Source organism: Panthera leo, chromosome C2 (genome assembly GCF_018350215.1).
Source record: "Panthera leo isolate Ple1 chromosome C2, P.leo_Ple1_pat1.1, whole genome shotgun sequence".
Lineage (NCBI taxonomy): Eukaryota > Metazoa > Chordata > Mammalia > Carnivora > Felidae > Panthera > Panthera leo.
In genome coordinates this window covers 82,773,772-82,791,244 of record NC_056687.1, presented here as the reverse complement: position 1 = coordinate 82,791,244, position 17,473 = coordinate 82,773,772, and the positions used below count along the sequence as shown (strand labels likewise).

Genomic DNA, 17,473 nt, shown 5'->3' with positions numbered 1-17,473 from the left:
GGCCTTTCTGAGGGACAACTTCTCATTCATTTTTCAAGAGTAAGGATCTCCTAAGAAAAGGAGATCAGAGCCCTATTGAGAATGATAGTAAAGGGGAGAAAGACACTAACCTTAGTTCTGAGGAAAAAAAATCAAAGCTCTTTTTTCTCTGTTTTCTGACATAAGGTTAGTCTCCACCTCTGTTCAGAAGCCAGGCCAGACCAGCCCTTTGCATAATTACCGTATGAAAAAGAGCATGTAGAGAATTAGTAAGCTGTAAATTTGTGCGGAAAATAGACCAAAGATAACTAGACGCTCTAGTGAATATTATTGATAGCTTAAAAAAATAGCTTCTGAAGTTTTACATTATACAGTGAAAAATGATCCCCTTTTCTGTCCTGTGTATCCCGCTTTAGCAGGGCTTTGGGTTTCAGGTGAAAGCAGGAAATCTGGTATAACTTGATTCCCAGGGCCTCCCCTCCGGGTAAGGGAACTTTACATGGGAGACAGTGCTGAAGCTGGCAGGGCCCTAGTACCTTACTCCTCCTGAGACAGATTCTGGAAGTGAGGGTGGGGTGCAATTAGAAGAGGACTGGCAGAGCTGGGTGTGACAGAGGGGTCAGGAAGTGGAGGCTGGAGCTGGATCGGGGGGAGTGGGTGAGGTGGGTGAAGGAGAGAAGAGTGTGTATTGCCCAGTAGGAGGATGGGTTGGGGAAGGAGAATATCCAGGCCAGAGGTCGGGTGGCAGGGAGCTCATGTCTGAAGTTCCTGGAAGGATGTCTGGGGCTCCTAGAGCCCTGGGTGAGGGTCCAGGAAAGAGTCCATGAGTTCCAGTCAAGGGTCCGTGTGTCCTGTTCACATGTCCAGGGATTTGGTCTAGGTACCTGGAGGTTTGGTTCAGCCGACCAGGAATCTTGGCTCTGAATCCCTGCAGCCTCTTCAGAAGTCCAAAGCCAGTAGTTCTGGCTGAGACACGGGAGTCTGTCTCCAAAAATCCAGAAGTCCTGTTTGGGAGCTTGTGTAGTGTGAGGAATACAGAGGTATTGCTTGGGCCAGCTGTAGTGGGCAGGGCCTGCTTGGCACAGAGAGTGGGCCCTACTACAATCAGCAGGAAACGCACCTTTCCTCGGAGCAGTTGTTGGAAGCTCAGGAATATGGCATTGGGATCCTTGTGAGCTGTGGTCCTGCCCTGTGGAGGAAGCTGTGGGCAGAGGATGGGCCTGAGGCCAGAGATCTGGGCCAGATATCATGTCTCTCTCGTCTATAGGGAAAGATAAGGTGCCAGCACCCGGACTTTATGGCTCGGGGAAAGCACTCCTTAGTAGGTCAGCTCTGCTACCCTCAAGATTCCCAGAATTCTCCTTTCTTCCCTCAGGTCTTCCAAGGGGGCTAAGTCAGCAAAGGACAGTCTCTGTAGTCCCCTTGACTCAGGATTTACTTACCTGGGTTCCTAGGAGGCCCTGCAGGGCCCCAAGGAGGAGGCGGACCTGTCCAGAAAGCTGTCCCAGGAGGGATGAGAGGCAGGTGGGTCCCAGTTGTCCCCGTGCTGCCATTACTCCCTCCAGCAGAAGGGTCGCGGCTCCCAGAACGTCCTGTGCCTTGGTCTGCTCCTGTAAAAGAGATGGGAGGGAGAAGGGCCCGCTTCAAAGGGCATGCTAGTAGTGGGTGGGGAGCCCGAGGAGTAGCCAGGGGGATGAATCATAGGAGCTGAGAATTGGACAGGACCAAAGTCCCACCCAGCACAGGAATTCCTTCAGAGTCTCCCGACAATTGGTCATCGGCCTCTACTTGAGTAACTCCGGTGTCCAGTAACCCAGCCTGGTCTCACACTTAATTTCAGTCAGAAAAGTTCTTTTTTCCCCTTATATGCTGAGATCTGAGCTGTTACAGCTTTTACCTCTGGGTTCTAGTGTTGCCAGTTCACTCTTTCTGCTACAAAATCTTAGGGTCATATGGTTTTTTAAAACTTAATGTAGAGATAAGGCCATCACAGAGATCATAAAAATGAAGGAAGGAGGCTTACTGATAAATGGCAGACACAGAACTGCAAGGGATCCCTAGGGACCACCCTTCATCCCTGGCCCAGTCTCCCTGGAAGACCTGAGGGAAGAGAGGGCATTCTGGGGATCTTGAGGATAGAAGAGCTTGATCTTAAAAGGCGTGCTCCCTCCCAGGTTTCCTGAGCCTCAGACTAAAGCACTTCCAGCCATACCACAAGACTACCACTTTCCTCCAAACTACTCAGACAGCAGCCCCCCTCACCGCCCTTTTTTAAGCCATTCCTCACATAACCTGTTTTCTAGCTTCTCACTGTTCAGGTTGCTTCTTCCTTCTGGACACATGCTAGTTTAATATGGTCCCTCTGAATAAATTAGCATTTATCTTCAGGAAGATGTCTGGTACTCAGTCCAGTACCGTTAAGTGCAATCCATTTACTGTTTTTTAGGAGTATTTCCACAATGCGGATGCTAGACATCTAAAACCAGCTAGAATCACTAGCTTTTAAAATAGCTGCTGTTTGAGGTCAACTCCGTCCTCCCAGATCTTTTTCATAGTAAGTTCTAGGGCTAGAAGTTTATGTAAAGGAAGTGGGGGCATCGTGGCCTGGAAGCTGGAATAGGACTTTATTTAATTACTTTGAGTAAATGTACAGTTTTATATATATCTCTGTTAAATTTTACCTTGTTTTTGACCTAGCCTTTCAGCAAGTTGAATCTTGATTCTGCCTTTTGTTATTTTAGCGGTGCTTCCCAGTTTTGTGTCATCTGAGGATGACAGATCAGTCTTCCTTCTTCATGCTAACTTAAGAAGGTTGCACGGCACTAGGTCAAAGGCATGGGCATAAGTGACTTTTATCCAGCTTTCCTTGGTGTTCAGCTTTGAATCTATTTTAACATACTAGGACTGTAAGTCACCTTGTCCAGAGGACAACATCATAGTGGAATGTAGATTAGGTTAGGGTGGCCAAGCTGAAAGTGAGATATTCTTAGGGGGCTCAAGAATTTTAAAGAATCCATGGGAAGCAGTACAAAACTGATGAAGACAGGATTTAGGGATACCAAAGGAAGGAATGACTTTCTTACCTTCTGGGTTTTCCATTCTCCCAGGCTAAAGTCCACAGCAGGCAGCAGGACAGGTGTGGACAAAGGGTTAACGTCTGGACACTGGCTCTATTGAAAAAGATGGGTGGTGGAGAGGTGGAGAAGGGAGCTCAAATAAAGGGGGGGTATGATGACCCCGTGACCAAGATAGACTTCCATGAGCAATATATATCCAGACTAGAGCTTTTAAAATGGGCTAGATTGCAAATCGTAATCCTTGTCAAGGAGTGGTGATTGGGAGGCGGTGATCTCACCAAAGACAATATGGGGACAACAGTGCTTGGATCATGGAGTGAGAGGAAGTGATGGGAGTAAGGGCATCTAACCAGTTAATGGGTAAGGGGTGAGTGCTGGGAGATTCTCACCAATTTGCTGTGAAGGACATGGGAATCACGAAGCAGTTTATTTAGGAGACGGGGGTCACAGGCTGGAGGAGCCGGAAGGCATAGATTCAGTCTTGCAGTTAGGAGAAGCATGACCACGAGGAGCACTTCTTAGATGAGAAGTGAGGTTGAAAAAGAAGAAATCACTGTCAGGTGGTGGTCCAGGAATTCCCATTTAAGACCCAGACTTGAAATCCAGGGAATTTGCCTTTCAGAAGCCTTATTCCCAGGAGATTGGGTTCCCTCAGCCCTCCACCCCTGCAGCACATCTCCTTTGTCTTTCCTCTCTAACCATGTTCTGATTTAGCCCTAGGTCCCTCCAGTGTGTTCTTACCAGTCAGCTCCATTCTGGCCACGCTGTCTGGTTGGAGTGGCTCCCTGGATGGGGCCTCTCCCCTGAATCCTTCCTGGGGCCATGGAGGCGGCTTGGGCTCTTGCACTTCTTGCACTGTGGGGCACAGGTGGGCCGAGGAAGAGGGTCTGGAATCTATCCTGCAAGTGACAGGAATAATGAACATTTAATCAGGTGTCAAGGAAAAGACTGCCTGGCTGGGGGGAACAGCTGCTAGGAGGGTGTGAGCCGCCGACCAGCCTAGAACTGCTAGAGCTCTGGCTGCTCCCAGGTTTCCGTGTGAGTGCAGCATATTGCGTCTCCTTTTTGTCAGGCTCCTTGGTGAATCTGCTGTGGGGCACCAGCCCCCTGCTGAGAGCAGGACAGAATCTGTATACACACACACACACACACACACACACACACACACACACACACACACACACACACATCTTAACTGGCCTCAAATTCTGAGCAACCTTGGTTGTTTGGTTGGAGACAATCTAGGACAGGGAAAGGGAACAGAAGTATTGTGGCATAAGCCCCGGAGAAGAGGTTGGGAAGCTGGATACAGGGTCAAGGTGAGGAGCTAGTAAACATGTGCAATGTGTTGAGGGGTGGCTTGGGGAGTGGGGCTGAGGAGGTGAGCTGGGCGAAAACAAAACTGGACTACTAGGGGTTGGTGATTACAAGATTATGAGAAGGCGGTAATGGGAGCAATGAACCTATCATTCTCTTTCCACTTACCCCCACCCAAAAGCCTCTTGGAGTTTTTCTTTACACTCCCAGTTCTGAAATATTGGGTTATCCAAGGTGAAGAGATGGGCTAACAGTCTTGGGACTTGCCACCTGAGGCAAGATGCCCAGGAATGGGCATCTGCTGAGTGAGGTACCCACCTTACGTGGCTTACCTCGCCTTGGACACCCACCGTATCCATCTCATAGCCCATATCTTCCTCCCTGCCCCCTTTGCAGAACCTTCCAGTTCCTTTGCAGGACCCCCCACATGGCCTCCTCCTTCTTTGACGAGTAGTGCAAAGAGGCCTGCACCTGATTCAATATTGGGATTTCCTGTAGGTCTGTCAACATGCATGAGCCCTCCTCCCATTACCCTCTCCTTCGTCCCAGCTTCTCCGGTCCCACAATTCAGAACCTTAAGCTAACTAGGAATGGCTGGGTAAGAATGGGGATTGGATCTGTGTCCAGCTTGATGTTATGTGTCCTAAGCCCTAAATGTGCCACCTTTCTTATTTTCTCCCTGAGCACATGCCCCCTTTCCTTAGGACCCGCCAGGACTGCTATATTCCTCCAAGTCTGAGATCAGTCCCTCAGAACCCAGCACCCCACCCCCTACCCCTGCTCTGTCCTGCTCCTCCCATTCTGGGAAGGCTACACTCTTCTCGACAAAGGTCAGTGCCTGTAGGTTCCAGTTTGCCTGCCCCTCCCCCAGCTGAAAGCCCAATTCCTCTTTCCTGTCCTTCCTACCCTCACTTAACTCCAAAACCTGCTTGCCACTCACCGGGTGGAGAAGGGCTCCAGGACCCAGGTGCACAGCAGGCAGCCCTCTGGGGTGCAGATGGGTAGGAAGACATGTAGTGTTGGGGCACAGCCCCTCCACAGCAGTAGGGTCACACGCCTGCCCAGGCCACTTCTGCCCAATCAGAGAGCAGGGAGCTACCAGACACTGGCGAAGGCCCCCGGAAGTGACGCCTTCTCCTCCCACCCGCACTGAACATGGAGCCCCTGCCTGGACCATGGTCCACCAGCGGAGCCCAGCTCTTCCACCCACGCACACCACACAGAGGATTTGAACAGAGGGATCCATCTTTTTCTAGGAGATGGGAAACCTGGGACCTGGCTGGGGAAGGAGATGAGAGGGGAACAGGGTTTTTTTCTAGGAGGAATCGGGCAGGACATTTTTGTTCCTGGGGAAGAGTCAGAAAGGTCTGGTTCTGGTTTTAGATATATTGGTGGGTTTTTCAGTTCTTGACTGGCTAAATTTCTTTTCACCTGTTGTTGAAATCCATTAGGGCTCTTGCTTTTCTGCTTTTCTTTCCTATAACCCTCTCAGAGTCATGTCTTATTTCCCCTTTCCCAGTGGGAATGTGGGTATTGCCCATTTTAGAGAATGACGCTGTCATTGGTCAGTGTTGTGGGGAAAGCGTTTGGACAATTTGAGAGGACTGCACGGTGAGGGCTGTTTGTGGTGGTGGTGGTAGGGAGGGGGTGGGGGTGAGGCTGAGCTCAGGGCCTGGCAGCTCAGACAGCTAAGGCCACTTAACTCTGTGCCCAAGCTCTCCTGCACTTGCCCTTTCTCCCTCTTCCATCTCCTACCACTCCATATGTGACAAGAAGAATAACCAGGCCCATGTGTCCCTGTCTTAGGGAAGACAGCTGCTGAACCTCCCCCGCAAATACCTCCTGCTGGCCCCCCTCTTCCTTTGGCCCTGGCTCTAGTTCCTTTGCTTTCCCCTCAATCCCAGTCTCCTCACAGTCTCTGTCCTCAGGGGCCTCCTGGCCTGACCTTGTTCCCATCACCCCCACCTCAGTTCTTCCCCTTCTGCTCCTCCTCCCAAGGATGGGGCTGTCAGCTAAGGAGGATGGCCTAGATCCCGGAATTCTCCAGTTCAGCCAGATGAGATGCCTCCCAAGATTAGGAAGGAGGGTGCTGGGATGGTTGGGAGGATGGTGGGTGAATGGGTGTGGGAGGGGACAGGGAGGCAGTCAAGACCAGGAAACCAAGACAAAGGAGGTTGGGGGTGGGGTGGAGAGGCAGAGGGTCCCCTGCCTGAAGGAAGAAGGTGAGAAAGGATGTGAGGCTGGGGATGAGGATGGTTAGACGGGCCTCCGGACAGGTTACAGTAGGGAGGGAAACACTGTCAGCAGACAGAAATGGGACTCTGAAATGGGACTTCCTGGGGACCAGTAGAATGAGGACAGACCTCAGAGAAGAGATAGGGACACAAGCTAGACAGAGAGTGTGGGTAGTGTGGGGTTTGAGAGGTGCTGTGGGCCCACAGTAGGGGAGATCAGTTGACCGGCCTTTGGTGCACGTTGTCATCCTTAAAAGACAAGTCTTCATCCTTCCGGCAGTTACCGAGTACTAGCCCAGTGGCCGGCCCAGGCCTCAGGCCCAGCCTCTGCCCCTCCCTGGCCTGGGGCTCCCGTCCCGGGCTGGACACGCACCTCCCGGTGCAGCCGCCCTGTGGCCTCCGGCAGCGGGGGGGCTCCAGACCCGCCTCTCCTCCCCTCTTCGCGCCCCCTGGTCTCTCCCCTCCCCCTCCCCCCTCCGCTCCCCCTTCCCCTGCAGCCCCTCCCTCCTCCCCTGCCCCGTCCCAGCCCCTCCCTCCCCTCCCCCACTCGCGATCCGGGCCGCTGCTGCTGGGCCGGACCCCCCGGGCTCAGCCCGGCCCCTCGCCGAGCCGCCGCCGCCGCCCCGTTTGCTGAGGAGGAGGCCCCCGGCCGGGGCGCCGGGCGCGGGGCATAAAACGGGCCAGAGCCGGCGCCCAGGGCACTAGAGGCGCGTACGGCCCGGGTCAGCGCCCGCCCGCCCGCGCTCCTCCCGGCCGCTCCTCCCGCCCCGCCCGGCCCGGCCCGGCGCCGACTCCCGCCGCCCGACGAGCCCCTCGCCGCACTGCCCGGGCCCTGGCCCCGGCCCCCTCCCGCCGTACCGCCCCCGGCCCGGCCCTCCTCCCACCTCCCTCCTCCTGCTCCTGCTCCCTCCTCCCTCCCGCCTCCCCAGCTGTCCCGTTCGCGTCATGCCGAGCCTCCCGGCCCCGCCGGCCCCGCTGCTGCTCCTCGGGCTGCTTCTGCTCGGCTGCTGGCCGGCCCACGGCGCCGGCCCCGAGCCGCCCGCGCTGCCCATCCGGTCCGAGAAGGAGCCGCTGCCCATTCGGGGAGCGGCAGGTAGGTGGGCGCCTAGAGGGACGCGCAGGCAGAGTCCGGCTCGGGGCAAGTCTGCTCCCGCCCGGAGGGGGCGCCGGGCGCAGGTGGCTCAGCTCGGCAGGCTGCCTGGAGGGGTGGGCGCGGGTCGCGAGGCGCGTCGTGCCGGGGGACCCAGGGCCCGGCCGGCAGCGCCCGGGGCGGGCACACCGCAGGAGCGGGACAACGGCCGCCAGCCAAGCCCGTCCCCGCAGGCTGCTCCTTCGGCGGGAAGGTCTATGCCTTGGACGAGACGTGGCACCCGGACCTGGGGGAGCCCTTCGGGGTGATGCGCTGCGTGCTGTGCGCCTGTGAGGCGGTGAGTGGACCAAGCGGCCGTAGCCTGGGGCCCTTGCGGGTGGGGGAGCGCTCGCGTCCCGGGATGTCGGGGTGCACTCGGAGCCGCTGAGGATAAAGAAGCGAGTCTGCAGGTATTTGGGATATATATATTTTTTCTCCTGGTGGGAGGCAGTGCCCCCTTCAAGTCTCAGGTGCTGACTGTTATCGATCACCCACTATGTGTCAGGCTCTTTGCCAAGGGTTTCGTCTGTCTCTCACTTAACTCCTAGAAGAACCCTGCTAGATACACACTATTATTTCCCCCATTTTCCAGATAGGGACCCTAAGTCCCTGAGAGGTTAAATAAATTGTCTAGGGTCACACAGCTTGTAAGAAGCAGAGTGGTCTGACTCCATGGGATGACCTTGCTCTGGTCCTGACTCTCCCCTGCTCGCCCTGGGTCTCACCAATTGGCATCTTGCACTCACTTGGTTTTTGCATCTTCTCTGCAAGCAGCCTCAGTGGGGTCGCCGCTCAAGGGGCCCGGGCAGGGTCAGCTGCAAGAACATCAAACCTGAGTGCCCAACCCTGGCCTGCGTGCAGCCGCGGCAGTTGCCGGGACACTGCTGCCAGACCTGTCCCCAGGGTAAGGCCCGCTCCGCGGTGAGGGGAGGGCGGCAGGGCAGTGGTACTTGGTTCTGAGCCACAAGGATGGATGGGGCGGATGGAGCAGATGAAACCACCGACTGCCTTCTCGGTGCCCAGCTGAAGCCCGTGTTTCCCACTCCTGGCTTAGAGCGCAGCGGTCCGGAGAGGCAGCCTACAGGCCTGGCCTTTGAGTATCCGCGGGATCCAGAGCACCGCAGCTACAGCGACCGCGGGGAACCAGGCTCTGAAGATCGGACGCGTGGAGACGGCCACAACGGTAGGTAGGGGCCAGGCAGGAGTTGGGGTTGTGATTGGGGCCGGGCTGCTCCAGTGGGTGACGATACTAGGGACATCTTTTCCTCACAGACTTCGTGGCGCTGCTGACAGGGCCGAGGTCGCAGGCCGTGGCACGGGCCCGAGTGTCTCTGCTGCGCTCTAGCTTGCGTTTCTCCATCTCCTACAGGCAGTGAGAAAGGGGAAGGTGGGAGGAGGGGGCCAGCTGGGGACTGGGGAAGGAGAGTTGGGAGAGGCTGGAGGAGCTGCTCCTGGCCTAGGCTCAGAGCCCATACTCACCAGACCCTCATTCCCAGGCTGGACCGCCCTACTCGAATCCGCTTCTCAGACTCCACTGGCAGTGTCCTGTTTGAACACCCTGCGGCCCCCAGTCAAGATGGCCTGGTGAGATGATGCCATTTATGAGTGCTTCTCCAGTCTGGGCGCTATGCTGAGGGCGTGCTCTGCAATGCCTCCTTTGGTCCTCATAACAGCCCAGTGAGAGGAAAGCACTGACATTATGATGCCCATTTTACAGATGAGGGAACTGAGGCTCAGTAGCAGAATGTGATTTGCTCAAGGTCACACAGCTAGTAAGTGGTTGAGCCAGGATTTGGACCCCAGCCTCTGGCTCTAAGGCCCCTTCTTCAGCTTCCTAGGAGGGCTTGGGGGCTCCTTTGTACTCCTTCCTCACCAGAGCTAGGCCTCTCAGCTGGCCTGTCTTACATACTGTCTGAGTAGGACCTTCTTGTCTCTCTGCTCCAGGTCTGTGGGGTGTGGCGGGCAGTGCCTCGGTTGTCTCTGCGGCTCCTTAGGGCAGAACAGCTACATGTGGCACTTGTGACACCCACTAACCCTTCAGGGGAGGTCTGGGGGCCTCTCATCCGGCACCGGGCCCTGGCTGCAGGTGAGGGGAGCAGATGGCCCCTGGACATGAAGTTCTGAGTCTTCTCTATCCCCAGGAATGGAGTGGGCTGAAGAGGGGACTTTCTGATGGGCTCTCATGGTCTTCCTTCCCCCAGAGACCTTCAGTGCCATTCTGACTCTGGAAGGCCCCCCACAGCCTGGCACAGGGGGCATCACCCTACTCACTCTCAGTGACACAGAGGACTCCTTGCATTTTTTGCTGCTCTTCCGTGGGCTGCTGGAACCCAGGAGTGGGGGTAAGTGGGAGGGGGCAGGGCAAGTGAGGAGAGAAGGCAGAGCACCTGTCTGTCAGAGGCATCCATACGGATGGCTGTTGCAGGGCCAAGCCAGGTTCCCTTGCGGCTCCAGATTCTACATCAGGGGCAGCTGCTGCGAGAGCTCTACGCCAATGCCTCGGTCCAGGTGAGTGAGGGTCTGGCTCTTGCTGCCACCTGCTCCGGCCTCTTGCTGCCCCCGCCATTCCTTGCTCTCCCTCCAGGAGCCAGGCTTTGCCGAAGTGCTGCCCAACCTGACAGCCCAGGAGATGGACTGGCTGGTGCAGGGGGAACTGACAATGGCCCTGGAGAGGGCAGGTGGGCCAGGGCTGCGCATCAGTGGACACATTGCTGCCAGGCAGAGCTGCGATGGTGAGGCAGGGTGGGGCCTGGCACCCCGGGCACACACAACCAAGAGGCACAGACAAGTGGCCGGGGTGGGTATGGGAGGCAACCTGTGGGCTGGGCGTATGAATGGCTGTAGGACAAGCCAGCCTCCACCTATCTCGCCCCTCTGTAGTCCTGCAAAGCGTCCTTTGCGGGGCCGATGCCCTGATCCCAGTTCAGACGGGTGCAGCCGGCTCAGCCAGCCTTACACTACTAGGAAATGGCTCCCTGATCTACCAGGTAAGAGTCGGGGGCTGCAGGAGGTGGGAGGGCAGCAGGCCGGGGTCGGGCTTTGGCCTTCATGGTTCAGGCCCCAGGCCTTCTCTGCCACTTCACTTTGCCCTCCCCAACCCTGCCCACCAGGTACAAGTGGTAGGTACAGGCAGTGAGGTGGTGGCCATGACACTGGAGACCAAGCCTCAGCGGAGGAACCAGCGGACCGTCCTTTGCCGCATGGCTGGACCCCAGCTGGGAGGACACACAGTGAGTACTTCAGGCAGAGCCAGGCCACAGGGCCCACACCCCAGAGCTAACAATGCAGGGCTGTGGGAAGCCAGGTTGGATGAGCAGAGATGTTCAGAATCATTCACTCACTAACAGATGCTCTCACTGACACATTGACTCACTGGACATGTTTTTAGTGAGCCTTGGGCTAGAGACTGGAATACAAAGAAAATCAGGTGTGGCCCCTGTCCTCAGCAAGCTCACATCAGATGGGAGGAGGAGTTGGACAGGGAGACCATATAATTATAAATGTGATAGCAATGGCTGCCACTTACAAATGAATCCTTCTTTTTTTTTCCCCTATAGTTAACATTTTTAAATTTTTAAAAAAGTTTTTGAAATTTTTAAAATTTATTTTGAGGGAGAGAGAGACAGAGAGAGAGCAGGAGAAGGGCTGAGAGAAGGAGACAAAATCCCATTGACATGGAACCCAGTGTGGGGCTTGACGTGGGGTTTGATGTGGGGCCCGACGTGGGGCTTGTAGGGGGGCTGGATGTGGGGCTCAAACTCGTAAACCATGAGATCATGACCTGAGCTGAAATCAAGAGTCAGAGGCTTAAACAACTGAGCCACCCAGGTGCCCCTTACTGAGCCTTTCTACATGCTACATAGTGCACTGGTTGCCTTACTTATATTATTTTTGGCCCTTACAGTTCCCATTTTATAGATAATGAAGTGAAGGATCAGACAGGTTAAATAACTCCTCAAGATTGTTGCATAGGTAGGAAATGGCAGAGAAGGGACTGGAACCTGGGCTTTCAAGGTTCTTATCCAGTGTTATGCATGTGTAGAAGTGTGTTGGGTGTAAGAAAACATGGAAGACATTCGGAACCTTGGGCTTATGTGAAAGCTGAGGAGGGGTTCGTCTGGAATCTGGCAGACTGCAGCTAGGGCATCTAAGTCTGGCATCCTTCCCTGTCCCCCAGGCTGTGGGTGTCTGCCCTGGACTGGGTGCCCGAGGGGCTCATATGCTGCTGCAGAATGAGCTGTTCCTGAATGTGGGCACCAAGGACTTCCCAGATGGAGAACTGAGGGGGCATGTGGCTGCCCTGCCCTATAGTGGACACAGCACCCGCCACGACAGTGAGTGCCCTGGGATCTGCCTGCCCTTTGGTGTCCTGTGATCTGTGACTCAAGCATGTGAGCATGGTGCCAGAGCCTGGTGTGCCTTTCTCTGTGCCTGAGCTCGAGGTTGGCATCTGGAGAAGGTGGGGATGTACGGGGTGGCCCTGCTGGGAGACCTTCTCTGTTGCCATGGTGCAGGGGTCTAAAACTTGCTGCTTGCCTCCCCCTCCACCCTGCCCTGGGCCTATGGGCAGTGTCGGCCGATTTGTGGAATGCATGTTGGGGGAGGCTGGGGAGATGGGGAATACCGGGCTGCTCCAGGCCACCTTTTCATCTGTCACCTGTCCTCTGTCTGGATCCAGCACTGCCCGTGCCCCTGGCAGGAGCCCTGGTGTTGCCCCCTGTGCAGAGCCAGGCAGCAGGACATGCCTGGCTCTCGCTGGATACCCACTGTCACCTGCACTATGAAGTGCTGCTGGCTGGGCTTGGTGGCTCAGAACAGGGCACAGTCACTGCCCACCTCCTAGGGCCTCCTGGGATGCCAGGGCCCCGGCGGCTGCTGAAGGGATTCTATGGCCCAGAGGTGAGGACATGATGGTGGAGGCAGCTTTGAAAGTATCTGCTTTTTAGCACGAAGGGCTGTGTGGGCCTGTGGCGGGGAAAGCAGAGAGCAGGTAGCTTGGTATGGCAGAGCTGACATGGGCTCGGGAGTCAGACAGACCTGGGTATGAATCTGACTCAGACTTTTGTTTTCCATTCTCCTTCCTGTGTCCTTCTCTGGTGGGATCTCTTGGATAGCATGTAACATCCAGAACCTCCAAAGGAGCAGGTGGGGTGGAGCAAAACCCCTCAAATGGGGTGGACTTGGAGTCAGAGAGGCCTGGCTCTCTGAGCTCCACACCACCATTAATGGGCTCACTTCCTTGAAGACTTTACTTAACCTCCTTGGGTCTCGGTTTCTCATCTGTGAATTAAGAAGGGTAGGTGCAGCCCTGGACGGCCTTGTTCCCATCCCATATCCCGGCTCTTACAGGCCCAGGGCGTGGTGAAGGACCTGGAGCCTGAGCTGCTGCGGCACCTGGCTCAGGGCACTGCCTCCCTGCTGATCACCACCAAGGGTAGCCCCCACGGGGAGCTCCGGGGGCAGGTAGGCAGGCAGTGTGGGCCGCTGGGGATGTTTCAGAGTTGAGCCGGCACTGTGTGCTCTTGCCTGAGTCACTTTGCTCTCTCTGAGCCCTGGGGGGGTGGGGGTGGGGGGTAGTATCACATTCCCTGGCTGGTTGGGAGGATAAAGCCAGACAAGGTACATGACGAGGCTGGCAGCAGACCACCCTGTCTCTGGTCGCTGGGGTGACTGCTGGTGCTAATAGCATCCTCCTGGGACGCAGGGGTGCTCAGGGGTCGAGGTGTCTCGGGCAGGTGGGCTGGCCGAGGCTGGTGGAGACGCGGAGGGAGCCCGGCTGCTGCCTCAACTCGCCTCTCCTCCCAGGTGCACATCGCCAACCAGTGCGAGGTGGGCGGCCTGCGCCTGGCGGCGGCGGGGGCCGAAGGAGCGTGGGCGCCGGACTCAGCGGCCGCCGCACTGCCCGCGCTGCCGGCTGTGCTTGGCCAGGACGCCCCTGCGCCAGCCAAACCCGGCGGCCCCGGGCGGCCGCGAGACCCCAACACCTGCTTCTTTGAGGGGCAGCAGCGCCCCCATGGGGCTCGCTGGGCGCCTAACTACGACCCGCTCTGCTCGCTTTGCACCTGTCAGGTAGGATGCCCCTGCGGAAGGGTGCACTGGGGTCTGGATTCTGGGGCAAGGGTCCCAGCCAACCACCCCATCTCTCTTTGCAGAGACGCACAGTGATTTGTGACCCCGTGGTGTGCCCGCCGCCCAGCTGTCCGAGCCCAGTGCAGGCACCAGACCAGTGCTGTCCTGTGTGCCCCGGTGAGTGACCTGTCCCAGTGGGAGAGGGTAGTGGAAGGTCCACTGTAGGGGCTAAGGCCTCTAGGGAGGGAAGGGGGGCCGCCATCCTCTGCCTTCACTATTTCTTTGGCTCCACAGAGAAGCAAGATGTCAGAGACCTGTCGGGGCTGTCACGGAGCAGAGACCCTGGAGAGGGTGAGCTGGAAGTCTGTGTGCAGGGATGAGGAATCCAGGGGAGCTGTTGGGTGGGACCAGGAGGGGCACAAAAGGGTGAGAATATATATGGAGGGGGGGTGGAGACTGAAGGGCACAGGTTCAGGCTTCATTAGAGTCACTGGTCCACAAATGGGTCCTGGTGTTAGACTAGTATGGGGTTGGCCTGAGACTCCAGCCTTGATTGTGGGCCCAGCCAATGAGCTGAATACTCACGGCAGCTGGGCACTGTCCCCCCCCCCCCTTCCTCCCTGTCCCCCAGGCTGCTATTTTGATGGTGACCGGAGCTGGCGGGCAGCGGGTACCCGGTGGCACCCTGTCGTGCCCCCCTTTGGCTTAATTAAGTGTGCTGTCTGCACCTGCAAGGTATGGCTGCCCAATCCTCTCTGGTGCCATAACCCAGCAGGGTCTGCAGAGGTGGGGAGGGGGCTGCCAGAGGGAAAAGCCCAGCCTTGGTGAGGGAGGCTCAAGGATTAAAACACTGAAAAGTCCTTTGAGCTTTGAGAATCAGCTTCCTGCAGGAAAAGGGAAGGGCTGATGTGGGTGTGAATTCTGGCTCTGCCAGCCGACCAGCTCCACATAGCCCTGGCACTTTCTGTACCTCCCTGAACTTCCCTTTCCACTCCTGCAAGCAGATACCATAGCAGTTATGTTGCAGGGCTACCGTGAGCATTTGAGTTCAGGTATATAAAGCACCAGCCCAGGGCCTCTGAGTGAAAGGCCATGGAAATACGACATTGGAGGGATGGAAAGGAGAGGGAGGAAGCAGGAGGCTCCCCTTCCTTTCTGACACCCATTCCTCAATGGATCCCTACAGGGGGGCACTGGAGAGGTGCACTGTGAGAAGGTGCAGTGTCCTCGGCTGGCCTGTGCCCAGCCTGTCCGTGCCAACCCCACTGACTGCTGCAAACAGTGTCCAGGTGAGGGGGTGGGCACTGAGGCCTCTTGGGGCAGTTGAGGTGCTTCACTGGCTTGTCATGGGTGAGGGGGTGCATAGTGAAGGTGGATGGAAGGAACTTCTCAGCTAATTCAGCGTTCACTGAGCACTGCTCTGTGCCTAGGAGCTAGGGCTCTAAACGCACTGGAAAGAATGTGCATGTATTTATTAGTGGGCTATGATGGGTTCCAATTCCTACCCCTCCCTCCCTTTCTTTCTCCCTCCCTCTCATCCATCCATCCATCCATCCATCCATCCTTTCATCCAAATTTGTCACCTACTAAGTGCCAGAAACTGCTAGGTGTTGGAGATTCAAAAACAAATAAAACCTGGGTGGCCCTTACAGAGCTCACATCTGCTGATCTCTTCCTCCCTCCCAACAGTGGGGTCAGGGTCCCACCCCCAGTTGGGGGACCCCATGCAGGCCGATGGGCCCCGGGGCTGCCGTTTTGCAGGGCAGTGGTTCCCAGAGAGCCAGAGCTGGCACCCCTCGGTGCCTCCCTTTGGGGAGATGAGCTGTATCACCTGCAGATGTGGAGTAAGTGGGGAGTGGGCTCTGTGTGAGATGGGCATTGGGGACCTGGCCTAGAGTGGGGAGGCCTTTCCAGGGAGGGTAGGCTCCTGGGAGTGGGCTTCCCTGAAGAGGCTGGAGGCTGCTGTTCCCCTGTGCCTCTGGGTACCCTCAAAATCTACTCTGTCTGGCACCAGGCAGGGGTGCCCCACTGTGAGCGGGATGACTGTTCACTGCCACTGTCCTGTGGTCCAGGGAAGGAGAGTCGCTGCTGCTCCCACTGCTCACCCCGGCGATGTAAGTGAGGGGGCTGTATGTGGGGCACCCCGGGAGGGAAGGGGGCACCTGCTGCCTGCCAGGAGCAGTGCCATCTGCTTCACGGGTGACTGAGTCACACAGATTGTGTGTGCTGACTTGTTTAAAAGTTCTGACCTTTCTGGGCCTAGAACAGAGATGCTCCGCTGTGTCCTCCGTGCCGCCCAATTTCCTCTCTCTCCAAAATGTATTCCCTTTTGTCTCCAGCAGCCCCAGAGACCAGGACAGTTCCAGAGCCTGAGAAAGAAGCCGAAGGCTCCTAGGGAGCAGCCAGAAGGCCACATGACCAAGAGGACGGGGCCTGGGCTGGGAGAAGGAGTGGCGCCAAGGGCCCTGCATCCTCCTGTGGGAAATCAAGTGCCTTTGGCTCTTTTCTGCCTCTTCTCCCTCCCCCCACTACCTCTGGGAACCACAATTCCACAAGGGGAAGGGGCAGCCAGGGCAGGCCAAGGCCACGGCCATTCTGACTCCTGCCCAGTCACCCTCCAGCCTCTGCCTTAGAAGCCCAACCCCTTTCTTTCTGTACATAATGTCACTGGCTTATTGGGATTTTTAATTTATCCTCACTCAGCACCAAGGGTCCCTCCACTTCACTCCTGCTGCCCCTGAGCTGAGCAGAGTCATTATTGGAGATTTTTGTATTTATTAAAACTTTTTTTTTTTTTCAGTCTCAGGGCTAAAAGTTGTTTCTTTGTGGCCAGGGACCTGAGTGGGCCTCCGTGGAGAAGGTCTGAGAGTGGGAGCCCTGACTCCAGGGGCTTCCCTCTGAGCCTTGGGGAGCAGGAGGAGACCTGGAGAAGGAGAGTGGAAGCATAGCTGTTGGCTGGCATTGTGGGATTCCACAGAGGGGCCTGGCAATGTCACTGAGATGGACCAGAGCCTCAAGAACTCAGGCAACCCGAAGCAGGATTTAGACACAAATGTGGTTTCCACTGGTCTACTCATGGTTGGCATTTTGCTGACCCCATGTTTTTTTTTTTTTTTTAAGTTTATTTATTTATTTTGAGAGAGAGAGAAAGAGTTGTGTGTGTGAGCAGGGGAGGGGTAGAGAGAGAGAGAGGGAGAGAGAGAGAACCCCAAGCGGCTTCCGTGTTATCAGTGCAGAGCCAGACGTTAGGCTTGAACTCACGAACCGTGAGATCATAACATGAGCCAAAATCAAGATGCCTAACTGACTGAGCCACCCAGCCACCCTGCTGACCCTATGTTTGAAGTGGCTCCAAAGAGAGAAACAAAAGTGCCACCAGCCTCTGTCTTCTTTGTTTAAAGTGAGGCAACCAAGCCCCGGTTATTCTTTTCTGGAAATGAATTGCATTCGGGACCAATTCTGGGGCAAATCTGGATCAGAGTAGACTGGAATCAGCCCCTGGCCCCGTTCTTGGCTGAGCTTATCTTGGTACCAAGTGGTATACAGAATAAGATAAGACCTCTCCCCGGTTCCTCCCCATTGCTGCCATCAGCAACTGGGCATTCCCACAGAGCTCAGGGGCACAAGGGAAAGAAGAGTGTCAGGATAGAGAGCAGATACATGTACCT

At 56.2% G+C, this 17,473-nt stretch overlaps 2 protein-coding genes across 2 annotated transcripts; one reads left to right on the top strand and one right to left on the bottom strand.

Annotated features, from left to right (window-relative positions):
• Window positions 1-27: 27 nt before the first annotated feature.
• On the bottom strand, window positions 28-5,770 carry THPO (thrombopoietin). The gene is given in 11 exon segments (XM_042955764.1): window positions 28-630; window positions 632-1,180; window positions 1,422-1,589; window positions 3,063-3,149; window positions 3,446-3,573; window positions 3,798-3,955; window positions 5,314-5,420; window positions 5,422-5,460; window positions 5,463-5,525; window positions 5,528-5,569; window positions 5,572-5,770. Coding segments are annotated over 11 exon segments (1,503 nt in total). The 5' UTR covers window positions 5,620-5,770; the 3' UTR covers window positions 28-516.
• Window positions 5,771-7,552: 1,782 nt separating this feature from the next.
• Window positions 7,553-16,607, top strand: CHRD (chordin). Its single transcript, XM_042955505.1, has 23 exons — window positions 7,553-7,700; window positions 7,931-8,034; window positions 8,511-8,640; window positions 8,791-8,919; window positions 9,009-9,108; window positions 9,233-9,320; window positions 9,681-9,822; window positions 9,938-10,078; window positions 10,162-10,244; window positions 10,321-10,468; window positions 10,617-10,723; window positions 10,847-10,966; window positions 11,914-12,070; window positions 12,415-12,635; window positions 13,086-13,199; window positions 13,542-13,805; window positions 13,889-13,982; window positions 14,100-14,156; window positions 14,437-14,540; window positions 14,992-15,094; window positions 15,495-15,649; window positions 15,820-15,919; window positions 16,145-16,607. Exons 1-23 carry the CDS (start codon window positions 7,553-7,555, stop codon window positions 16,198-16,200), a joined length of 2,865 nt encoding a protein of 954 aa, XP_042811439.1. The 3' UTR covers window positions 16,201-16,607.
• Window positions 16,608-17,473: the final 866 nt, after the last annotated feature.